The sequence below is a fragment of the Rhipicephalus microplus genome, chromosome X (assembly GCF_043290135.1).
Source record: "Rhipicephalus microplus isolate Deutch F79 chromosome X, USDA_Rmic, whole genome shotgun sequence".
Classification (NCBI taxonomy): Eukaryota; Metazoa; Arthropoda; class Arachnida; order Ixodida; family Ixodidae; genus Rhipicephalus; species Rhipicephalus microplus.
The window spans coordinates 129,747,722-129,770,101 of NC_134710.1; the positions used below are offsets into that span (position 1 = coordinate 129,747,722).

Genomic DNA, 22,380 nt, shown 5'->3' on the forward strand with positions numbered 1-22,380 from the left:
CTTAAGGCACTTTAACGCAACGCCTCCAGAATACCATTCACCGATTTTCTTGCGCAGAACATCAAATACACATTTTCTTTACTCTATCCAGACACAAGACTATTGTCTTTTGGCGACATTTGCAGATTAACATGCAGATACCAGACCAATTTTTTCTTTACCTTTCATATATACAGATACGTATACATATCATATACAATGAATTGTGGCAGTGTCAAAAAACCAGCCGAGACTGTCCATATACACAATTACTATCGCAATAAAAAAGAGAAAGCAAAGCTGAACGTTGGTGGCGGCCACACCATGCACGCGCAGTGAAACTATGCACGCGCGCATGGCGTCGAAAACGAAGAGCGAACGACATGGACACAGACATGGATACTTCAGAAAACTATTTGGTAAAGCGGCCTCCATATGCAGCACGGCCTCACATATATCATGCTAGTTAAAAGCGTGGCACTGCCAACGTGCAAAAGTAGTAGTTTTGTTTCTTATTTTTTTGGTCTGTAGTGGGGGGTGGAAGGGGCACACCCGTGCATGCGACCACGGCGGTGAGAACGGTGGCAATGCAGGCTCGTGGGGTGCAGGCCCGCCTCACGCAGAGGCGGGCACGGCCCGCGTGCCAGCTGATGCCACTTCGCGCTACGTCGGCGGTGAGGCGGCCGCGGAAAATGCATGCTTGTACCAAAATACGAAAATGCAGAGCAATATTCCTAGATTTCCAGTGGGAAAAATTCGTTATATCAAGGCTGTCTCCCGCTGTTACTTTGTTACATAGAGTTTGCAAATACATGTGCTTCTATGGAATGACAGGCGGGAATAGAAAAACTTTGTTACACTGAAGAATTCGTTATATAGAGGTTCGTTATAAGCACGTTTAACTGTGTTTGCTTGCGACTTTTGTGTTTTAAATAAACCTTGCCTTGTGTTGAACCTGTGGTTTTATTGTTGAGGTGAGTGTTAATTAGCACTTCTCAAAGCTTGCAATTATGTGCTGGCATGAGAATCCCGTTTTGCGGCCTTGGTTTCCTTTTCCACTCTGTACGTTTTTGGAAAAATTTTCCCAGAGTGAATCTCGCACACCCTACTTTTTCATTGGTTTTCCGCTAAAAAAAATGTGAGGATTATGCGAGTAAATACGGTATACCAATGAAGCAACATCAACAGTGTGATCTTAGCGTGACGAGAACAGCAGTAGATTTAAAACACAATAGATTTATGTCAGATGTTCCATATCTGCTGATTGTAGCGAATATCATAACACTATAAACAAGTTCTAAGTCCACTCCATGAGCCTTGCTGAACTTGGTATCATAACAAACTTGTGTGCCTTCTGCTGTAACACTGAGAGAAATACTTAAGAATATGCACTACAAAGCCTCTCTTAGAAATAAGCACCTTTTTTATTTTTCAGTAACAAGTAACTTAAGCACAATACTGATACATCAAATATAGCAATGAATAAGGCCAGACTACTACAAAAAAGGACAAACTATCACGAATTCAGGTCGAACCTTGTTTTGAACTGGTCCAGAGCAGTGATGCCAAAGTAGTACATCTTGGTACCAAACGGTTTGCGGAGAGCATCCAAAACATAGCGAAGGGCCAAACCCAAAGCCATGTATCTGAAAAAAAAAAAAAAAAAAGCCTGTCAGACTTTTCAATGAACACGACGAAAAAAAAAAAGTCTTTCCATGCACTTACGTTACGAGACTCTGTTCAATAATGCCTCCGAAAAGTTGTGCTGTTATAATGAGCTCTTTCTCAGGATACTGTGGAAAGAACCTGTATTCTTCGAACAGGTTCTTTATCATGCAATTGAACACATCCTGTAACAAGAAAAGAAACATTGTCAAAAATAAAATGCTGCATTGATACCTGGCAAGTTGAAGGATTCTGAATACACATTTCCGCAGCGGGGGGGGGGGGATGAATTATTTGCTCAGATTTTTTTTCGGCACCAAAAAAAAAAAAGAACAAACAAACAAAACATTGCGAAAAACAAGAGGGGGTGGGGGTGGGGGGTCTCAATCACAAGCACAAACATCAGTGTTGGGGTCGGCTTGGAGTGGCCGAACACACGAAGGTAGGGTTTCCCACTAAGGTGAGAGTCTAAAAGGATCAACCCAACTAGCAGAATTTATTTCCTTCAAAACAGCTCGTGTATGTCTTACTGGGACACACGTGAACAGACGGGACGGCACAGCCGGCTGCCACAAAAGCGCAGGTCCAAGCTTTGCTCCCTACTAGATTCTTTTGACAGGAACGCCAAAGCCCCTTTGGCCCCTTCGTTATTGACAGTCTAGGCTGGTTTTTCGCCGTCGCCGCCACCGCCATCATTCACCGTATATATATACTTATCTATATATGTATTAACACTCCAAAAAGGAAAAAAAAGCCGCCTGCGCTCAGTGCCCAGCTCGTCGCAATGCGCCGACGCGCGCTTATCTTGGACGCGTACTTTGACTCGCGGGAATGCGGAGGAAGGGTTTGATGCTTGTGCGCACTCATCTTTCGGTGGGGAGAATCGTGTGCCTTCGGTTTTCACTGAAACGATTGCGTTAGGTAGTTGCCAGGCCTACAAAGGTATCTTTGGTCTATACACAGGCCCCGTTTACGAAAAGAGCGCGCTTTTCATACACAGCGAGGTATAACTGAGACACTTGTTTTTACTCATCTGTACCTGTGGTTATGTATCGAGCATTGCTTTTTTTTTGTTTAAACAGAGCGTTACATGTCGAGTGGTAATTGTTAGTTCGCTCTCGTTTTGCGTGTACTGTTTTTGTACGTCATTTGTGCGTGAGCAGCGTGCTGCGTGTTTCCATCTGCTTGCCGTTCTGAGTGTGACATTCCAAGTTGTTGCTGTCACATTCATTGCTTTGCCCTTGCGGTGAAACTGTGACATTTTTTTTACGTATTTACTGCCTCTAGTCTACTGCTGCGTGCTCTCGGAGCTTGTAGATCGCTATCGCGCCGCCCCGACCCCGATGTTGTGCGCGACGAAAGTTGCGGCAAATGGTAGTTTCTTTTTCAATCCCCATGCGCTTGACTGCGCACACGCCTTGAAAACTAAGTCGTTTTATGCCATCTACGATCACATCTGCCGCGGTTTTGTCCGCTGGGTTTGCGGAAAGCAGCGTTGCTTTGACTGGTTGAGTGTTGGATGCACGCACACTTTCGGGACTGTCAGTTACGTCGTCGCCATACATGATCGCGTCAAAAGCGACCACGGTTTCGTCGACAGCGGTTGTGGCAACGACAATCACGCACACTGTAGAAGATAGTGTGTGCGCTAGTCGCACGCGTACTTCCGAAGCTTCGAGTACGCTGCTCTCGGCTTTCATTCGACGATTTCCGTACTAAAGTTCGTATCACCTGTCGCGATTAGGAAATGTGTTCAGAACATTCTAATTTATGCCCAATAGCCATAGTGGAATATCGCTGAGGAATTTTACGAATTCGTATCTGCCGTGGTCTCGCATCACTGAGATTCTACTGTACGTTTAGATGAACGCCTCTTAAACCCATTAATAATAAAATGAGGTAGGTTCGAAAAGCCTAGAGCGGATTGAGCTGCTTTTTTGTCAAGGCGGCCGAATCACGGACAAAAATTTTGATTTCTGGGAGATTTTCATGACAACCGTAAAAACGGAAGAAACGGTCCAAATACGGGAGTCTCCCGGCCAATCCGGGAGACTTAGCAGGTATGTACATTGTAGCAATTTCAGCCTGTGAAGTCCTTTCACATTCAAAATGGCTGCATATGTTCTTGATAGTGGATGACAAGATTGCAAAGAAGAGGTACAATTTTTGGCAACCATTTAGAGAGCAAGGTTTGGTGCCTACTTTCTAATTAAAAGATATGAACGAAACAAGGCACCCTGCTTACCCTCTCAGACTTGATTGGAGACTCTTGGAAACGTTTCAGCATGTCCAAAACCTCAGCAATGGACAAAGTTGGATGTGGAGGATGGTTGTAAATGCGTTGAAAATATCCATTAGCTTCATCTTCAATTTCTTTTGACACAGGCTGGTTCATTTCAGGGAGGATGCTTGCTACATCTAGAGAGAACAATGCAACAAGTATAGATGTTAAAACAGAAAGACCTACTATATCTGCAACCTTCAATCAAATCGATTGCAAATAACGAAAGAATCAACCACAAATCTGTCTCACATGAGCTTAACAACTCGATAAAAAAAAAGCATTCCGCCTATTTAAAAGGAGCATGACAGCTGCCTCTCTGTTGGTCACCTTTCGATTCTGCCATGTTAAACATACCACTCAACCGAGTTTACTGTGTGCTACACATCACCAGTTAATGGCAAGTTAAATATGCATGCAGAAATTCATTAAACGAAAGCCACATCGGTACATTCATTCCTTCAAGTACACTAGGAAATTTACTTTCAAGTTTCACAGATATGAAACGAATACATTCTTTATCAGCAGTCAGAAAGCATTCTGCACTGAAGTACAAGTGACATTAATGAATCGCAGCCAGATTTTCTCCCATTTTTTTAATAACACCAAACTAGTAAAGTGCAGTTTTATCAATTTATACTATGCATTTGCTTCCAATATTTCCCCACAACATGACAAACTTGGACAGCATCAGAGAGATCTATCAGGTAGCGTTGAATTTTTTTAAGAAAAACCACTAAACATTTGCAAAGCTGTAAAACAAACTAGCCTCCAAGGCTGGGCATGACGTTAGAAAAGCCAGTTCCTTGAGCCGGGGGTGGTGGTCCAGTTGAACCAGTTGCACTTGGGGGTGCACCAAAAAGCTTGGCTGGTGAGCCTGGAGTGGCAAATGAACTGCCAAATAGGGGTGGGCCCCCTCCCACACCAATTGGTGGGGCTTGCGCTGTAGTTGGGCCATTCATGGAAAGGCTTCCTAAAGAGCTGAGGACTTCCAGCTGCTGCTGTTGCTGCTGCTGTTGTTGCTGCTGCTGCAAAGCAAATTTTAAAAAACGACAGGCAAACAATAACCAAGGAGCAAAGTTGACAACTACCTGACCATATTATTCTGTAAACTGCTCACTGAAGCAAAACTTGAGTGAATATCAATTTATTAAATCCTACAAAATAGCAAGAATGTTAATCAACCTTAACAAATCACAGACAGGAGCTAAAGACAGGTGGCAGTGCCTTCTAGAATTTTGGAGCAGTCATTGGAGCAGGCAAAATCTGCTTTTGGAGCAGCTACCGCAGTGATTGTAGCATGCACGGGCTTTCCATGACACACACAGAGGAAGAAAATTAGCCTTGATTAGTGTAATCTTCCCCCCAGTTTACATATTCATTGACATATCTGCCAACCTGGTAACAGAGAAATTCATAACATCACCAAAGGGGGTGGGAGGGGGGTTACAGACTTTCCTTTTTTAATTTGTAGCTGTGATGAATTTGCCTTTAGCGACAAGCGTAATACTATGTTTTGCCGCCAAATGACAAGCCAAGTCAAATCAACGAGCTGAATTATTCTCCCCCATTTTTTGGCACCAAAATTTAAAAAAAAAGAACAAAAGAACACCAAGAAAAACAAGGGGGTTCCCATGCCAGCGCAAACATCGGCGTTGCGGTCTCATAATGGCTTGGAGTGGCCGAACAGACGAGGGCAGGGTTTCCTACTAAGGTGAGAGTCTCAAAGCGAGAGCGCCAGTTCTCCTGAAATTTCGCATCATCAAAACAAATAGCAAAAAAAAAACATATCTATCAAAACACCTCGCGTATGTCTTCACACGTGAGCGGACACGACGGCGCAGCTGGCTGCTGAAAAGCGCAGACCAAAGCTTTGGCTTTGCTCGATACTAGATTCTTTGGACAGGAACACCAAACCGCCTTTAATCTACCGCTGCATCAGCCACGTGCCCTCGGAGCTCGTACATCCCTGTCACATCGCTGCGACCGCGATTTTGTGTACGGCAGTTGTGGCAAATGATAGTTTTGTTTTCATTGCACGTGAGTTCAAAGCTAAGTTGTTTTATGCTATCTATAATCGCAACTGCCGTGGTTTTGTCCACAGAGTTTGCGGAAAGCAGCATTGCTTTGACTGGTCTCGAGTGCTGGCTGCACGCACACTTTTAGAGTTCGGTCAGTAATGTCGTCGCAATACATGATCGTGTCGAAAGACCACGGTTTGGTCCACAGCGGTTGTGGCAATAACAACAAGACGCATTGTAAAAGACAGCGCGTGCGCTGGTCGCACGCGTACTTCAGAAGCTTCCAGCAAGCTGCTCTCGATCGGCCTTCGTTCGACGGTTTCATATCGCACGCCGCGATTAGAAAAAGTGTTCGGAACATACAAATTTTGACCCATCAACGCATGAATTCAGCTAGGGAATTTCACAAATTCGTATCTGCCGCTGTTTCGCATCACTGAGACTTTACTGTATGTTTAGATGAACGCCTCTCAAATTTGTTTATAATAAAATACGGGGGGCTCGCAAAAAGCCTGGAATGAACTGACCTGCATTTTTGTCGATACGGCCAGATCTCGCATACAAATTTAGATTTCCGGAAATTTTCATCACAGCCGTACAAACGAAAGAAACTGGAAAAAACACCAATACATATTGTTCTCTCCTGGTGGCCTCCACGACCAGCTATGGCGCTGCGCCTTTGCCACACGCAGAGGCCACACTATTTTACTAACTTTACTTTTTTTATCGGAAATGAAATATTCTTCATAAAACTTCATGCTAGATTCGTAAAATCATAGGTGCGGTATGTGTGTGTCGTGTATGTGTGTCCTATCCTGAGCCTCGTTAGTATTACCTCTGTATGACGCGATTTCGATACTGGCGGCCAATGGCCAAGGTGTGGCTTAATAATGTGTAGTTTGTTTTGTGTGTGTCTATCCCACTTGCTCTGCCAGTAGTCCCTGAGCTTTCGCTTGAGAGACTGCTTAAGATCAAGGGCCGGGATTGATATGGGTGTAGTGGCAGTGCTTTCATGGACGGATGCAGCAAGCTGATCCGCCATCACGTTGCCTTGGATCTCACGGTGCCCTGGCACCCAGCACACTACAACATGTTGTTTGAGTGTGTAGAGTGTGCATAAAATAGAGTCTAAGTGAGATGAGGACAGAGTTTTTTTTAAGAGTTTGCAGAGCTTTTACAAAACTGAGGGATTAAGTATAAATTACTGCTTTTTGTTGTTGTAATTGTTTGATGTGTTTAACGGCCACAAGTATCGCGTAAGCTTCTGCTGTGAAGATACTTGTGCCTGGATGTAGAGGGCCAGCATCCGAAAAAGATGGGCCGACAGCAGCGTAGGACACAGAGGAGTTAGAGGCATCTATAAAGAACTCAGGACGTCTGTATTTGTGTTGAAGTTCCAGGAAGTATGTTCGGATATGGACAATGTGCACATGTTTTGTAACTTCTAGGAAAGACACATCGCAGTCTATAGTCTGCCACTGTCACAGTGGCGGGTATGCTACAGGAGCCATTAAACTGTGTTCAAGTGACACTCCAGTTTCCTCAGCTAGACCCTTCAGGAGAACTGAGAAGAGCTGCCTCATCGAAGGCCTGTTTTGAAACAGAATGGAGCTCGACAAATCACTAATAATAGAGTATGAGGGGTGCTTCTTGTCTGCTTTCACCTTAAGGAAATATACAAAGGACATGTAAGTTCTCTGCAGATGAAGCGACCACTCATTTGACTCAAAGTAAAGGCTTTCTACGGGGCTGGTGCGAAAAGCACCCGTAGAAAGGCGGATGCCCAAATGGTGCACGGGATCCAGCATCTTCAAAGCACTTCGAGTCGCAGACTGATAAACAACGGCCTCATAATCTAAGCGGGTGCGAATGAGGCTTCTATACAGATTCATGAGGCATTGCCTGTCACTACCCCGCGTAGTACGTGACAACACTTTTAAAACATTCATGGCTTTTAAACATTTAGTTTTTAAAGACTTGATGTGCGGTACGAAGGTCAACTTGTTGCCCAAGATTAAGCCTAAGAATTTATGTTCCGCATTAACAGACAGACGTTGACCGTTCAGTTCAATGTCGGGTTCTGAGTACATGCCTCTCTTTCGGGAGAACAAGACACACGTGCTTTTTTGTGGGTTCAGTCGGAATACGTTTTCCTTTGCCCATTTGGAGGCCTTGTTTAAACCTAACTGAACCTGCCGCTCACACATAGCCAGATTGCAAGATCTAAAGCCAAGCTGGACGTCATCGACATATGTACAATAAAACATATTGCGAGGGATAGACAAGCGCAAGGAATTCAATTTGATGAGAAAAATTGTGCAGCTAAGTACACCACCTTGCGGCACGCCTGTTTCCTGGACAAATGTTTGGGAAAGAACGCTGCCCACTCGGACAGGGAATGTCCGGTTTGACAGGTAACTTTCGATTATGTCAAACATTCTTCCGCGCACGCCAAGGTGAGACAGGTCTCTTAGAATTCTAAAGTGCCATGTTGTATCATAAGCCTTTTCGATGTCGAGGAACACAGAGAGAAAATATTGTTTATGGACGAAAGCGTGTCTGATCTGTGCCTCGATACGAACAAGGTGGTCTGTGGTGGATTTACTCCCTCGAAACCCGCAGTGAAATGGATCTAGCAAATTGTTTGTTTCAAGGAAATGTACAAGTCGGCAGTTTATCATTTTTTCGAAGACTTTGCAGAAGCAGCTTGTAAGTGCAATAGGCCTATAACTCGAAGCTAAAGAAGGGTCCTTGCCCTCTTTCAAAATGGGAATAATGATAGCCTCTTTCCAGGAGGTAGGGATAGTGTTAGAAAACCAAATAGCACAAAGTAAGGTTTTTCACGTTTCGATTGGTAGGTTTTTTAACATTTCATACACCACACGGTCAGAACCTGGGACAGAAGTACTGCAGGAGTTTAGAGATGTTCAGAGCTCAGCTAGACTGAAAGCTTGGTTATAATGCCTCGTTTCTAGTGCAGTTGTGTTCGAGTTTCTGCTTTTCTATTCTTGTTCTGTATTTTTGGAAAGTGTCAGTATAGTGGGACGAGCTGGACACCAGTTCGAAGTGTGCACCGAGGAAGTTTGCCTGATCTTCCAAGGTATCACCCTGAGTGTTTACGAGTGGAAGTGTGTGTACTTGTTTTCCTGCTATCCTACCAATCATGTTCCAGACTTTAGCCTCCTGTGTGTATGAATTGATCCCTGACAAAAACTTCTGCCAGCTTTCTCTTCTGGCCTGCAGACGCGTTCTCCTGCCGTGATACTTTATTTTCTTGAAGGTGTCAAGATTTTCGGCTGTCGGTGAGTTCCGAAGCAACCTCCATGCTCCGTTTTGATGTTTGCGCGCGTTTCGGCATTCAGAGTTCCACCATGGGACATGTTTTCCAGGGTGTCCATTTGTTTGTGGGATGCATTCTGTTGCAGCATCAATAAAAAACGCTGTGAAGTAGTCGACAGCAACATCAATGCTTAAAGTATATATGTCACTCCAATCTAGACGAGCCATGGTATGAAACTGTTCCCAGTCGGCTTTGTTTATGAGCCATTTGGGAACACGTGGTGGACACTCAATTGCTGTAGTTGTGCTCAAAACTACGGGGAAATGGTCACTTCCGTACAGACTACTGACGACTTTTCACTGGAGTAGAGGCACAAGAGATGGAGACACTATGCTTAGGTCTATGGAGGAGTAGGTGTTATGAGCGAGATTATAATAGGTTGGTTCTTTTCGATTTAGGAGACACGCGTTTGACGAGAGAAGGAACTGTTCAATCAGTCGACCTCGCGCGTCGCAACGAGAGTCCCCCCATAGCCTGCTATGCGCATTAAAGTCTCCAAGGAGAACATAAGGCTCCGGAAGTTCATCAATTGAAGAGTGCAAATCGCGTTTTTGCAGCTGATAGCTAGGAGGAATGTAAATAGTGCAGAGTGTGATCAGTTTATCAAAAAGAACCGCTCGAACAGCCACTGCCTCAAGGGATGTTTGGAGTTGTAAGTGTGTGCATGCAATCCCTTGATTCACTATAATGGCAACACCTCCGGATGATGTCATGGCATTACAGGGTCCTTTCGGAAAATAACGTATTTACGAAGAAAATTTGTGTGTTTTGAATTAAGGTGTTTTTCTTGTACACACAGCATTTTTGGTGAGTGTTCGTGTAAAAGTTCTTGGATGTCGTCAAGGTTTCTGAGAAGGCGCCTGACGTTCCATTGTATAATTTGAGTGTTCATGGTGAATGTAAAATAGTGCTGTGTGTACGAAAAGCGAGTGGCTGTTTAGACGGGGAGTTTGAGTTCACGTAACAGGGCCGTCACCAGGCCCTGTTATCTGCTTTTTTTGTTTTCTTGGCGCACTCCAAAGAGCCACGCCGCTCTTTCGGCACCAAGGGTACCGATGTATTCATTGCCTCCTCGGAGGCACTGGATGCCCGCACGTGCGGGCTGTTAGTTCGAATTTTGGGCCTCGCCTGGCGAGGTGAGGCCTTGAGACCTGAGGACTCTGGAGTCTCCGGTCTATGTCTGGGAGTAGGCGGTGTAGCCTGAACTACAGCCGCCTTGGGGGCAGGTGCCACAACCGACAGCTCGCTATGCGCGGGCCGAAGGAATGGCGAGGGCTGGTGCGGCGGTGCCCCCTGACGCGCCGCATTAGCATATGTAGGTCCATAGATTGGTGCGACTCTTCGCCGTGCTTCCTTAAATATGTTCTTCTTCACCTTTAATGTAATTATTTCTTTTTCTTTTTTCAAGTATGTGCAGGAGCGTGAATATGCGGCATGGTTTCCTACGCAGTTTACATAGTGTGGCTGTTGTTTGCAGTTCTCAGACACGTGGCCTAGGACTCCACATTGTGCACAAGTCTGGCGACCACGACAGGTTTTAGAGCCATGGCCATACCTCTGGCATTGGAAGCAACGACGAGGGTTTGGTATATACGGCCTGATAGATGTCTTCGTGTATGCTGTTTGAATAGATTCTGGTAGTTTACTGGATGCAAACATGAGTATTAAGTGTTTCGTCGGTATTTCCTTATTATCTCTTCTGATGATAATTCTCTGTACATTATTGACATTTTGGCTCTTCCACCCTCCCAAAAGTTCAGTTTCGGTTAGGTCAAGTAAGTCTGCGTCAGATACCACTCCGCGAGAGATGTTTATAGATCTGTGTGGTGTTACGGTGATCGGTACGTCACCAAACGTTGAGAGGCTGTCTAGCTTTACAAATTGTGCTTTGTCCTGAATTTCGAGGAGAAGGTCTCCGCTAGCCATTTTGGTTACTTTGTATCCAGCCCCAAGAGTTTCAGTAAGACACCTGGCAACTACGAAAGGAGATACGGTCCTGGCTTGCTTCCCGGTTTTTTCACAGTGAATGACGTGGAAGTGGGGGAAAGTTTCTATTGTCTGGTTGAAGAAATTTATGTCATCGGTGCGCACCCGCTTTAGGCCGGTACGATCAGACAGTAGAGGGAATGCTCCATGCATGCCCGTCTTATTTTTGTTCAGCAGCGTTGGCGGCCACCCACCACGGAGCCCAACAAGGGGACGCTGCAAGTTTGCAGGTGCTGAAAGCTTGCAGATGTCAGCCGTACAACACTGCCATAACCCAATGCACCTAGACCAAGGTAGGCTATTTGCACAGGGTTAACCCTTGCCGCCTGGAAAATCAGAAGTAAACAGAAGAGATAAGTAGACAGGACAGACTAAAAGAGAGAGATAAAGACGAAGTTGTACGGGAGAGAGTGTAGGGAGAGAGATAGGAAAAGGCGACAGCCGATTTCCCCTGGGTGGGTCAGCCCAGGGGTGCCGTCTACGTGAAGCCGGGGCCAAAGGGGTGTGTTGCCTCTGCCGGGGGGGCCTTAAAGGTCCAATCACCCGGCGTCGGCTCAACCCCCAGGATTCCTTTTTCCAGAGATACGGCAAAGCCACGCACGGCTAGGCGTGGGAGGGAGTAGAAACTCCCCCATTAGCTCGGGTCCGTGGTGTCGCTACGGACCAAATGGCTACTTACGCAGACGCCCCTGCGGGGAACATGCCATATGCTAGTATGCAGCTAGTATACAAGCAGTATAGTTGGCGTAAATCAAGGCAGAGGGGGGGGGGGGGGGGGGGGTCAAGAGAGTTTGGAATTTTCAGGCTGGCGAGGACACCATTAGTTACAAGTGTCCCACTTGAGATTTAGCTTTAGCACGTGATATAATTGAGTTAACAGTTAGATATAGCATAATAAATTTTTTTAAAGTCTTTTTATCTTTTCTTTTTTTACTGCGTACCTGTGTTAAATGCCCCTCAGCTGTGTGAACTATGGAAATCGGAAAAAAAAAATTGAAAAAAAAGGACTGTAGAACAATACAATTGCTCAAGCTTGAACCCCATGCTTTTTTTTTCAATTTTATTTGAAAGCATGAGTTCATTCCTGTATAAATAAAAATACAACCTATATTTAAAATATGAATTGGACACCATGGCCTGATATGCGTCACCCCTTGAGATTTTTCTGGATTTACGCTACTGAGCAGCATACTAAGATGATAGTGTGTACAGCTTGCTTTAGGTTTTGCTTAAGCTCACGGGATGGTACCACGGTTCAGCTTCATTTTTTTCTAATTTGCCAACATCTTTTCGGAGCAGGTTTGGAGCAGTTACTAGCAAATATTGCACTTTGGAGCAGTATGGAGCAGCATTTCTCTCTTGGAGAAGTTTAGAGCAATTGGAGCAGCACTTCCATCACTGACCTAACTGCACACTAGACGTAGTGTGCATTAACCAACAAGTACATAAATAAGCGTGTGCATGGTTTCCCTGCAGGAGGGGGGGGGGGGGGGGGGGGGGGGGGGCAAAGGTTAGTTGCAGTGCCCCTTCTTATCATGTGTATGTATGGTGCTGACTTTATGCCCCCCCTCTTGCCCCCCCCCCTCACTATTATGTCAATTTATGGGGTTGGCATCTTTACACCACTCTAACCCCCCCCCCCCCCCCCCCCCACTCCAGTATAGTATGGTGTGCACACGCCTATGACCAAGCATGTATCAATTTGATTTCTTCCAGTGCGCCATCACCCCTGAAAATTGATTGATATGTGGGGTTTAACGTCCCAAAACCACCATATGGTTATGAGAGACGACGTAGTGGAGGGCTCTGGAAATTTCGACCTCCTGGGGTTCTTTAACGTACACCCAAATCTGAGCACACGGGTCTACAACATTTCCGCCTCCGTCGAAAATGCAGCCGCTGCAGCCGGGATTCGATCCCGCGACCTGCGGGTCAGCAGCCCAGTAGTCACCCTTAAAGAATATACAGTGCCACAGCAAGTATTGCCTAAACAGCTCATCATGAAGCCATTGCTTTCCTTTTGCTAATGTTCAGAAATTATTGGCATTCTCACGCGACCAACGGATGGCGCGCGGTGGTGACACCAAAGAGCCTTTCAAAACTACTGCGGAGTTCGGGCTACACATCCAACGCAGTCAACAGGCTAGTTGCGCGCAGCACTTCGTCTACTTGGCATGCACAGACCAGCAAGGAGCCTGTTGAGCAGAGCGACGCTGCGAGCTTTTTGTAATCGATGCTCTAGCAGTCCTGGCAGCAGACGAAGCGGCGTTAGGCGGTCGCCTCATGAAAGCATGAGCTATACTAGCTGTCTCAGTGCCTGCGATCCACAACGCTTTACTCCGCAACAGTGAGCTGCTTTAATTTTTGCAAAGCAGTGCACACTGAACCCGATCCCGCAAAACGACTGAGGTGGCAGCGTTAGGTGCCTCAGTGCTCTCACGTAGTCGCCGGCTATGAAAAGCGTTAAGTGGGCTTGAGTGGCACTACGCCACACACGTAGGGTTTTTGTCAGCGATAAGTCACACTGGCGCGCCTTTAGGTAGTCGCCACATCGCCTTCGTCCTTAACCAATGGTTACCAGAAAAGGCACCCCCGAAACTTCGCGGAAGTTGGAATAATTGATCGGCTGATTCCGTACTTTTGCAGTGACGCAAATGTACGCAAATGCAGCAGCGCAAGATAACGGCCATCACGTAATATCCGCTCGCGATGCGTGCTGCCAACATTAATTTCGTTTCCAAGACCATCTTGTGATACATCAATGGCGCAAATCAGACAAAAAAGACCCTTTTGAAGCGGTATGGCGCAGTAATTCATAGTTATCTCAAGCTTCACACCACTGTAAAGACAGCATACTTACAGGAGCTTGAGATGGATTGAGGCTGGCGGCTGAAAATGCTGGCTCCAAGCCCCTAGGTGTTTTAACAACACCAGGTGGTGGTTGGCGTGGCTTGTTTAGCAGAATACTACAATTTCCGGACATTGTCAAGATAGTTTCCGAAAGCTCCTGACTAACACTCCTGCAAAAAAAAAAAAAAGAGAACAGTGCATTCATTCACTAAAACACGTGCAGTCAAAGCTGAAGTGAAAATGTAAAGACATAACAAAACTGCCTGTATTTCAGATCCAAATACCATCTGCTTGGAGAAAATATAATGTTACAACAAAACGTATTAACAGATATTTACAGGCAGAGATAATGGCTGGCACACTGGCCCGCTGAAACCAGTCTCTACAAACTTCGTAGTTGTCTGCCCCAGACCGAGACCCTTTACCGCCATATGCTACAAACACACTACTGCCTTGTGACAATACGACACGAGGAAAACCAGCAGATTTTCCTTGAACTGTAATATAAAGCAGGCCCATTCAGAAACTGAAATGTACTGTATCATAATCCAGCAGCAAAACATGTCTCACTTACACATGATAAACTTTTTAACACAAAGCATAAACCCTATTATATGACTGAGGGCACCATGCCAAACAGCCATATAATTGAGAAACTAATAATATAGGCAGCAAGTTTCAACCTAGCACCCCCCCCCCCCCCGTACCCCCCCCCCAAAAAAAAACAGGTACAGATTGCCTGAATTTCACTATCAGCTCATCTACATTGGCTAGGATGTCACTGAAAGGCTATTATTGCGATAGCAATTACATGGACAGTCTCGGCTGGATTTTGCCGTCACTGCTACCGTCATTCATGTATATGTATATGTATGTATACATATACGGGGAAGGATGTGCTAGCCTCCTCTTTCTGTGGAGCGAACATCGCCTTTACGGCAGGGGTCGTCCGCACGCGCGCTTATCTCGTGAGCAAAAGGAGGCGAGGGAGGTATTTGCATCTGAATTTATCATTTGTAAATATCTTGTTCCTTACGCTAGTAAAGAATTTATTACTAAGCTTATTAATGGTTTGATAATATAATAGCACCCACAAAAGTTTCGAAAAAAAAGCTACTCTCAACTATAGCGGCTGGATGCCGACCATGTTTGGTTTTTGCACTGTTGTCATTGTTGCCTGCATTCGCGGATGCCGATTGTTCGATTCCACGTGTTGTGGTTACTTCGGTAACCACAACACGAAATGGCGACTACGCGAAATCACTACTGCCATCTCATTTTGCATTCGGAAAGTCAGTCGTGCGCCCCACTTCAGCCAACTGTACTCCCGCCCGATCGCCCACATCGTCGGGCATGTTGGTTTCCGAGTGTGTCCTCCAGCTGTGGCAAGTTGTGTATAACAGCCGCGTTTATATTCTAGGAGCACCTTTTTACCCATAAAAATTATTTTTGTGAATACACGCATATTTCATGCAAGTTTCGGTAGATTTTTATTTCTCCTGAAATTCATGGCTGGGGAAGGCTAAGGTGGTGGTCATCGTTTCAAAATGACGTTTGTTTTTGTCATGTTGCAGCACGCAGGTAAAATGACATTAGGTTCGTTTAATGCCGTTCGTTGTACATGGCATTAGATTTGCCGCGTGACAGGGGTACAGTCGAACCCAGGTATACCGAACTCGCCAAAAAACGTTTATTAGTTCGATATATGGCATAATTTGATATAGGCTTGGTATAGGTTTTGACACAAAGGCACATAACAAACTAGAAGAAAAGTACTTTATTAGGTGGCTTACTTGCGTGCCCTACTATGAAACAAAATAGTCCCGGATTTTTTTTTTTTTTGGGGTCAACGACTTCACTGCCTGCGACAGCACGCATGCCTCCACGTTGTCCAACGAGTCGGAGCAACTAAGGCCGCAACCTTCCACATTCAAGCAATAGCGCCGGACCAACGCAAGTGCACTAATCACTTCGGAGGATGTAGGCAATGGGCTGTCGTCGATTTCCTTATTGCTGTCGCTTTGGCTCGTGGTCGGCATGCCGTCTGCAATGTAATCCTCATCCTGTAATTGGCCCATGATGGGGACATCATCGTCCGAACTGACGAACTCGTCGAATGTCGATCCGTCGATAGCACCCGGAAACTCTGCCAGCTCGTTCCAAACTTCGGCGGAAACACCTGCTGTGTCTTCAGTGCGGTCAGAATTTGGGGTGTCATCACCAGGCATGCGGAAGCCGGCATGCCTAAAGCAGTTCTCGATCGTCTCCTTCTTGACATCTGCCCACGATCTACTCAACATAGAAATAGCTCCGAGCAAGTCAATCTTAAGCTCCCCGCCGACACGAAGGTTCTGCAGCAGCCTTTCCACCAGACGCTTCCGATAGCCGGCTTCCATTGCACGTATAACGCTTTGATCCAGTGGTTGCAGTACAACGTAGTGTTCGGGGGCAAAAAACGCAGCTCGATGTTGCTGAAGGTTGTACTGCAGTGGTGTGATGAACACTTGTCCACGAGCAGGCACACCTTGCAATTTTCGCCTACCAAATCATCATTCCACGACAATAGCCATCTGCTCAAAAGCTCCCCGGTCATCCGCGCTTTTGAGTTTGCTCGATAGGTAACTGGAAGCGACAGCGCATTTCGAAAACACCACGGTGCCGTGCTTTTCCCGATAACCAGAGGTCGAAGCTTTTTCGATCTGTCTAAATCAGCTGCCAACAGCACGGACACACGAGCTTTGTTTGCCTTGCCGCCGCTTGTGTTGTCGCCACGACACGCAAGTGTCTTGTTTGGCAACATTTGCCAAAATAGAGCGGTTTCATCCGCATTGAAGATATCTTGGGCTCTATATCTTGCTGCGATATCTCGCCAGTTCTCTTCGAGCCATTTTTCTACGCCGTCCAAGTCCGCCGCTCTGCTTGCACCTGTAACAGCTTTGCCAACGATGTCGTGCCGTTCTTTGAACTGCTGAAGCCAGCCTGAACCGCCTTGGAAATCATTTCTGCCAAGCAGAAAAGCAAGGTCCTTGTCTTTCTGTTCGATCATAGGGCCGGACACCGGGATGTTTCGTGACCGAACGTCTGCAAACCACTTGTAAACGGCCGCTTCAACATTTTCGCACACAGCAGCGTGCACACGTCGGGCACCACGGGCACCTGGCCTTTTGTGCGACTTGGCCCTGATGTCTGCCTTGTTCTTCAGAATAGTACTAAAGGTGCTCCTTGGAATTTGGTACGCGGCGGCGACGTCAGACTTCTTTTCGCTGCACTCAACCCGATTGATGATTTCGAGCTTCGCGGCGAACGGCAAATTTTGCCTCTTTGCGCAAGCCATGATGACAGCGCGCCAATACAGTTCATAGAGCACCAACAGGCAACACCACAAACCACGCCGAAACGGCAGCAGCAGGCATACAAGCATAAAGAAAGAAAAAATCGCGCTCACTTCTACCGCCTCCGCGCCTCGGAGAAAGCACGACTGCCTCCGACTGGCTGTAGGCGCTGCGAGCGGGCCAGGATCATTTCTTGGAGGGGGGTGTTCGCCCGCGCACAACCGGGTTTAACCAACTTTTTCTAGGGTGGCACCGTCAGTTTTCCCCGCCACCGCGAGGGAAAGCCAACTTGCTGGGGCACTTTTGAGACACATAGAGTTTGATATATCAGTTGATGATGCTATTTTCGTTCGATAAAACAGTAACTTTTGCTATCTATTCTCAATGTAAACTTACCGTGTTTAGGAATTGTTTGATATACGGGATAATTTGGTATAAACTGGTTGGATATAATCGGGCTCGACTGTATTACCCTTCATTTAGCCTTTGAAAGTAGATTCGATAGACTTGTAGTCAGCATGACACAAAGAGCAAATATCGCTTGTGCAACAGCCAAAATAGAATCTTGAGTAATTTTTTGAGCAGCAAAATGTTACTTTTGGAGCACTAAAATCAAAACTTCGAGCAGGTTAAGGTAAAGTTTTTTTTTTTTATCATGACCAAATTTGGAGCAGCATAAAAAAAGGCTTACATTTACAAAACATTCAACCCCCCAAAATCGTACAGAGTGAACATGAGCACTGCTATTTCAATAAAAGTAGCATTCTGAAGTCCAACTTAGCATTTGCCACACCTGTCGAATTCTTTGACCGACTCTGCGAATTCAAGAGTGGCTCTGCCAAGCTGGCGACCTTCAAATTTGGGAATAAATAAAATCCGACACACGAAGTCTTTTTTTTTTTATTTGGAAGCAAAAATGTCCTTTACTGCTCCAAATGATTGCCAGTGACTTTTTTAGATGTCAGCAATGATACTAGTGCTCACAATTATGCAGCGCTAACAGCCCCTTCCAAATCATAATACACTTTTTCGCGGGACACTGGTGTACAATGGCCACGGTCACTTACGCAGCGCAGCGTTTTGCGCGGGTTAGAACAAGGCTACGTAACTTTCGAACTGCTATACACACATCCCCCCCTTTCACGATGGCATTCGGTTTAGCGCACAACTTCTTGGCTCGCTTGTAAGGCGCGTTCAAACAGATAAGCAACAACAGCGAGCCCCCGGTGATCCAGCAACAGCACCATATCTATCTATTGCCAGGACAACGCAACTTCAAACCAGAAACGTTTCATGTGCTGTTGCTATGGCAACCAACATGGTGACTGGCAACGACAGTGTTTGCAGCTTGTAGACTTTATTCGACATATTTCCGAAGCGCAAGAAGACGAGTACTTACAATGTAGCTACAGAAGGAAGAAACATGAACAGGAAAGAGCGCTGTTCGCGTGTGGGAAACGCTGCATACGTTCCTAACATGCCATAACCGTGTTTGCTGACTAGGAAACTGATATTTCCCACAAATCAAGCATTAATGGCTATGGCAACACATTTTTTTTCTTTTGCTTGAAGTTTGGTATTCGGTGCGGTCAGCGGACCGATGGCCCGCGGCGTTGTTACTTCACCTTATACTTTATCTGGTCGATGGCGTTTTGCGAGTGTCCTCACCTAGTGAGTACATAATTTAAGCCGTGGTTAAAGGTTAGGGTCTGGATGTTTGGTTCGATTGACGACGCAAATTGCAAGTGGCCAATGTGGCCTCCATCTCTCGCTGAAATTAGCGCACCTGATATAATTTTGAGGCTAGTCTGGCATTTTGGCACAGCATGATGCAATTTCAGTAAATTTCATGGTTAGGCGAAGTTTGGCGCAACAATGGGGAATTGCATCAAACTGTCACAATTGGTGCACCGCTGCTCCAGAATGAAACTAGTGGGTATTTTGGCACTGAACTGCATAAGGAACAACACTACTACCCAGTGAGAATAACTGGGGCTCTAGCGAGGTCATTGGGAAAGAACTGGGCATCACTGGTGAAGAGGGTGGTTTCAATGCTATGACATTGAAGCACTTCCTGGTTTACATAATTTAAACGGTGGTTTGAGTTGTCACAAATGCAACTTTGTAAGCAATGCGGCCCCTGTTGAACCAGCTGACGTAAAAGCCTTATCACACCCTGCGCAGCTTGTTTGGGGAAAAGAGCGAGTAGGCTGTGGAAGAGCTGTTACACTGAACGTACTCTAGCATCATGTTTGACACCAGAAAAAATTCCCGAAAATAATTTTTAAAATATCTTTCGACAACTGATTGCCATGTCGCTCCACCCCTCTCCTACCTTTATTGCAAATAATTATAAGCTTGTAAACTTACCCTGCATATTGCTGGAGACAGGAAAGCATAGTAGCCAATGTTTCAGCTGGTAGTTGAGCACTTTTCGGCAAATTCTCCTCCTTGACTATGCCACCCATAATCTGGGGACACCTACGCTTCAGGAAATTGACACAGGCTTGAATGAATGCCTCCTGTTAGAAAAGTTCATGGAGAAGAAATTATACGAATAAACACAGGTACCTGAAAAAAAATTACTACATGTTATACTATGAATTAAAAATGACAATTTTATAAACACCAGTGTCTAAAAAAAAGTACATGCTATAGCACGAAATAAAAATGACAATTTTGTAAGTTTAAATACAGGAAGCAGAATTGTGCATTTCCCACATTCCGAGTGTGAATGCACAGTATCATAGTAACAAGTTTTGTAGATATTTTCCACCAGTATAAGCTGTTCGTGGAACAGGTGATGGATGCATGCATACATAATCAGTGGTTAGCACGCAACAAAGTTGGTAATACCAGGTTTTTATTGGTGTAAGGGCCATACTTAGCCCAAGAGCGCCATGGAACATGACGGAATAGCAATGATCTGCAGTCGCCATTGATGTCTCGTACCCATGTGTGCATGTTAACCATATGTTGTGATAGCTTTATATCTGCCCCTGCCAAGCTCCATAATGCAGTCATGGCAACGCCAACTATGTGGTTCAAGGTGCTCAGAACACCACGTAAAGGAGTTACTCAGACACCAACAACTGCAGCCAACCGCAACAGACGATGAGACTTCGAATCCAATGGAATAAATATTGCTTTTCTGCATTTTAGAATAGCATTATTTACAACTATTACAGATATTCAGTGCTGCCTGTGATTATAAAAATGTATGTGTTTTATACATAATTTTTCCCCGAAATTGAAAAAAATAAAGTGGGGAGGGGGGGATTACACAAACACGAGACTTATGCACTGAATAACACGGTAGTCTAAATGAGTTTCAGAAGCCGGAATGCACGATTTCGATACATTTACAAATACACTGAGATCAAGCAGGTGCCGATCTCATTCAGAGTCAAGATCAGCTGTGCTACAAGCCTCTAGGCCTAGATTATGTCAGTAATATTTATCAAGCTCCGTGCCAGTAATAAGGGGCACTAGTAGACCAGCTAGATTAATTACCTTGTGCTCGAAGATCTTGTCAGTAAGCCACTTGTCAAGCTTGAGATATTCTCTGCGTGAGGCCAAGCAGGCCAAGTCAATCACCAGAGGAAAGGAGTTGCTGCTTAGCAGCACAGAGAGGGCCTTTAGGTCCTGAGCAACATCCAGAATTCGGGACAAACGCCCTTGCTCACTTTCTCCACCACGCATGTACCAGTCAGCCATGGTGTGCATTATCAAGGGCCGAACGACATTTGCGTGATTCTAAATAGCAAAAAAGAAATTTAAGAACAAATATTAATGTCATATACACTAACATGACTTAGTAGGAACAATAGTAATAGCAAGCCGTGGAATTTCATATGAAAAAAACACAATACAATTATGAGGCACTCTGTAATGGGGACTGCTTATTAACTCTGGCCACCTGGAAATTTTTAACACAAATGTATGAGCACAGGATAAGGCAAAAAAAATATAAGAACTTTTTTTTTTCTCTATTAGCCTGCTATGTGCTAGAGTACACTTCTAATCAATTGATTTTCATTCTGCAATGTTCAGTACAAACACAAGCTACCATGCGATTCTCCAATTCTTCTAACATAGGAGTAGATCTACCGAAAATAGCCTCTACCCTACCGCAAGAAGCGAAAATAGCCTCTACCCTACCACAAGAAGAAAACAGCAAGCAAGGGCAGCAGTTCTAGAATATGGTGACCTTAGTCTATTGCAAGCAAAGTGCTCCCTAAGTCACTTTCACTGCATACATTGGTGACATACAGATTAGAAAGGGCCTACTAGCTGCCACACATTATGGCACATTTTGTCCCTCGGGGCCTTGCAAAACACTTTCTTAAGTACCCATTGAATGGCTTCATTGCAAGAGTTTATTGCCTCACAAATCAACTGTCGCATAACCGTTAAGTACGAGTGAAGTTGGGAGATTTGTAGCATGCTGCAATTGCTTTCTTTCTTCTATAGTCCCGAAGAGCACACTGGAAGCTAAGCAGTGAGGCATGGCACAGCGGAAAGAAGTTAAGTAGCGTGCACATCATAATCTTGGAAACTTTTCTTCCTCCACCCCCCCCCCCCCCCCAATGTACACCTTACTTCCAGAGTGATCACAACTGTACTGGCACATGGCAGCCTCAGCAACCATTTCATTTATTTAATTATATGTTTACTTATTCACATATAGTGCCACCTCCTAGCAAGAAATTGCCAAGGTGGGTACAAAATTTGTGTGAAAATCAAGCATAACATAAAACAAATTAGCATACAGTTAATAGTGTTTCCATGAAGGGACTACTGCTGAAGCTACAAGGAGCACCTAGATGCTTTTGAGAAGGATGTGCATCACCTTAACGTGAAGTAATCGAAGCTGACAGACTATGGCTTTCTGCAAACAAGTAGTACATAGTGCACTACCTTATT

General features: G+C 45.2%; 1 protein-coding gene across 2 annotated transcripts in view; it reads right to left on the reverse strand.

Annotated features, from left to right (window-relative positions):
• Not1 (CCR4-NOT transcription complex subunit 1) overlaps positions 1-22,380 on the reverse strand; it is a 206,566-nt gene that overhangs the window by 111,578 nt on the left and 72,608 nt on the right. For both annotated transcript variants that reach the window (XM_075877698.1, XM_075877697.1), the window contains exons 13-19: positions 20,968-21,210; positions 19,825-19,976; positions 14,133-14,292; positions 4,695-4,953; positions 3,890-4,062; positions 1,705-1,829; positions 1,515-1,625 (exon numbers count right to left, since the gene is read on the reverse strand). In XM_075877698.1, coding sequence (XP_075733813.1) covers positions 1,515-1,625; positions 1,705-1,829; positions 3,890-4,062; positions 4,695-4,953; positions 14,133-14,292; positions 19,825-19,976; positions 20,968-21,210 — 1,223 coding nt within the window. The remainder of the gene's footprint in view (positions 1-1,514; positions 1,626-1,704; positions 1,830-3,889; positions 4,063-4,694; positions 4,954-14,132; positions 14,293-19,824; positions 19,977-20,967; positions 21,211-22,380) is intronic.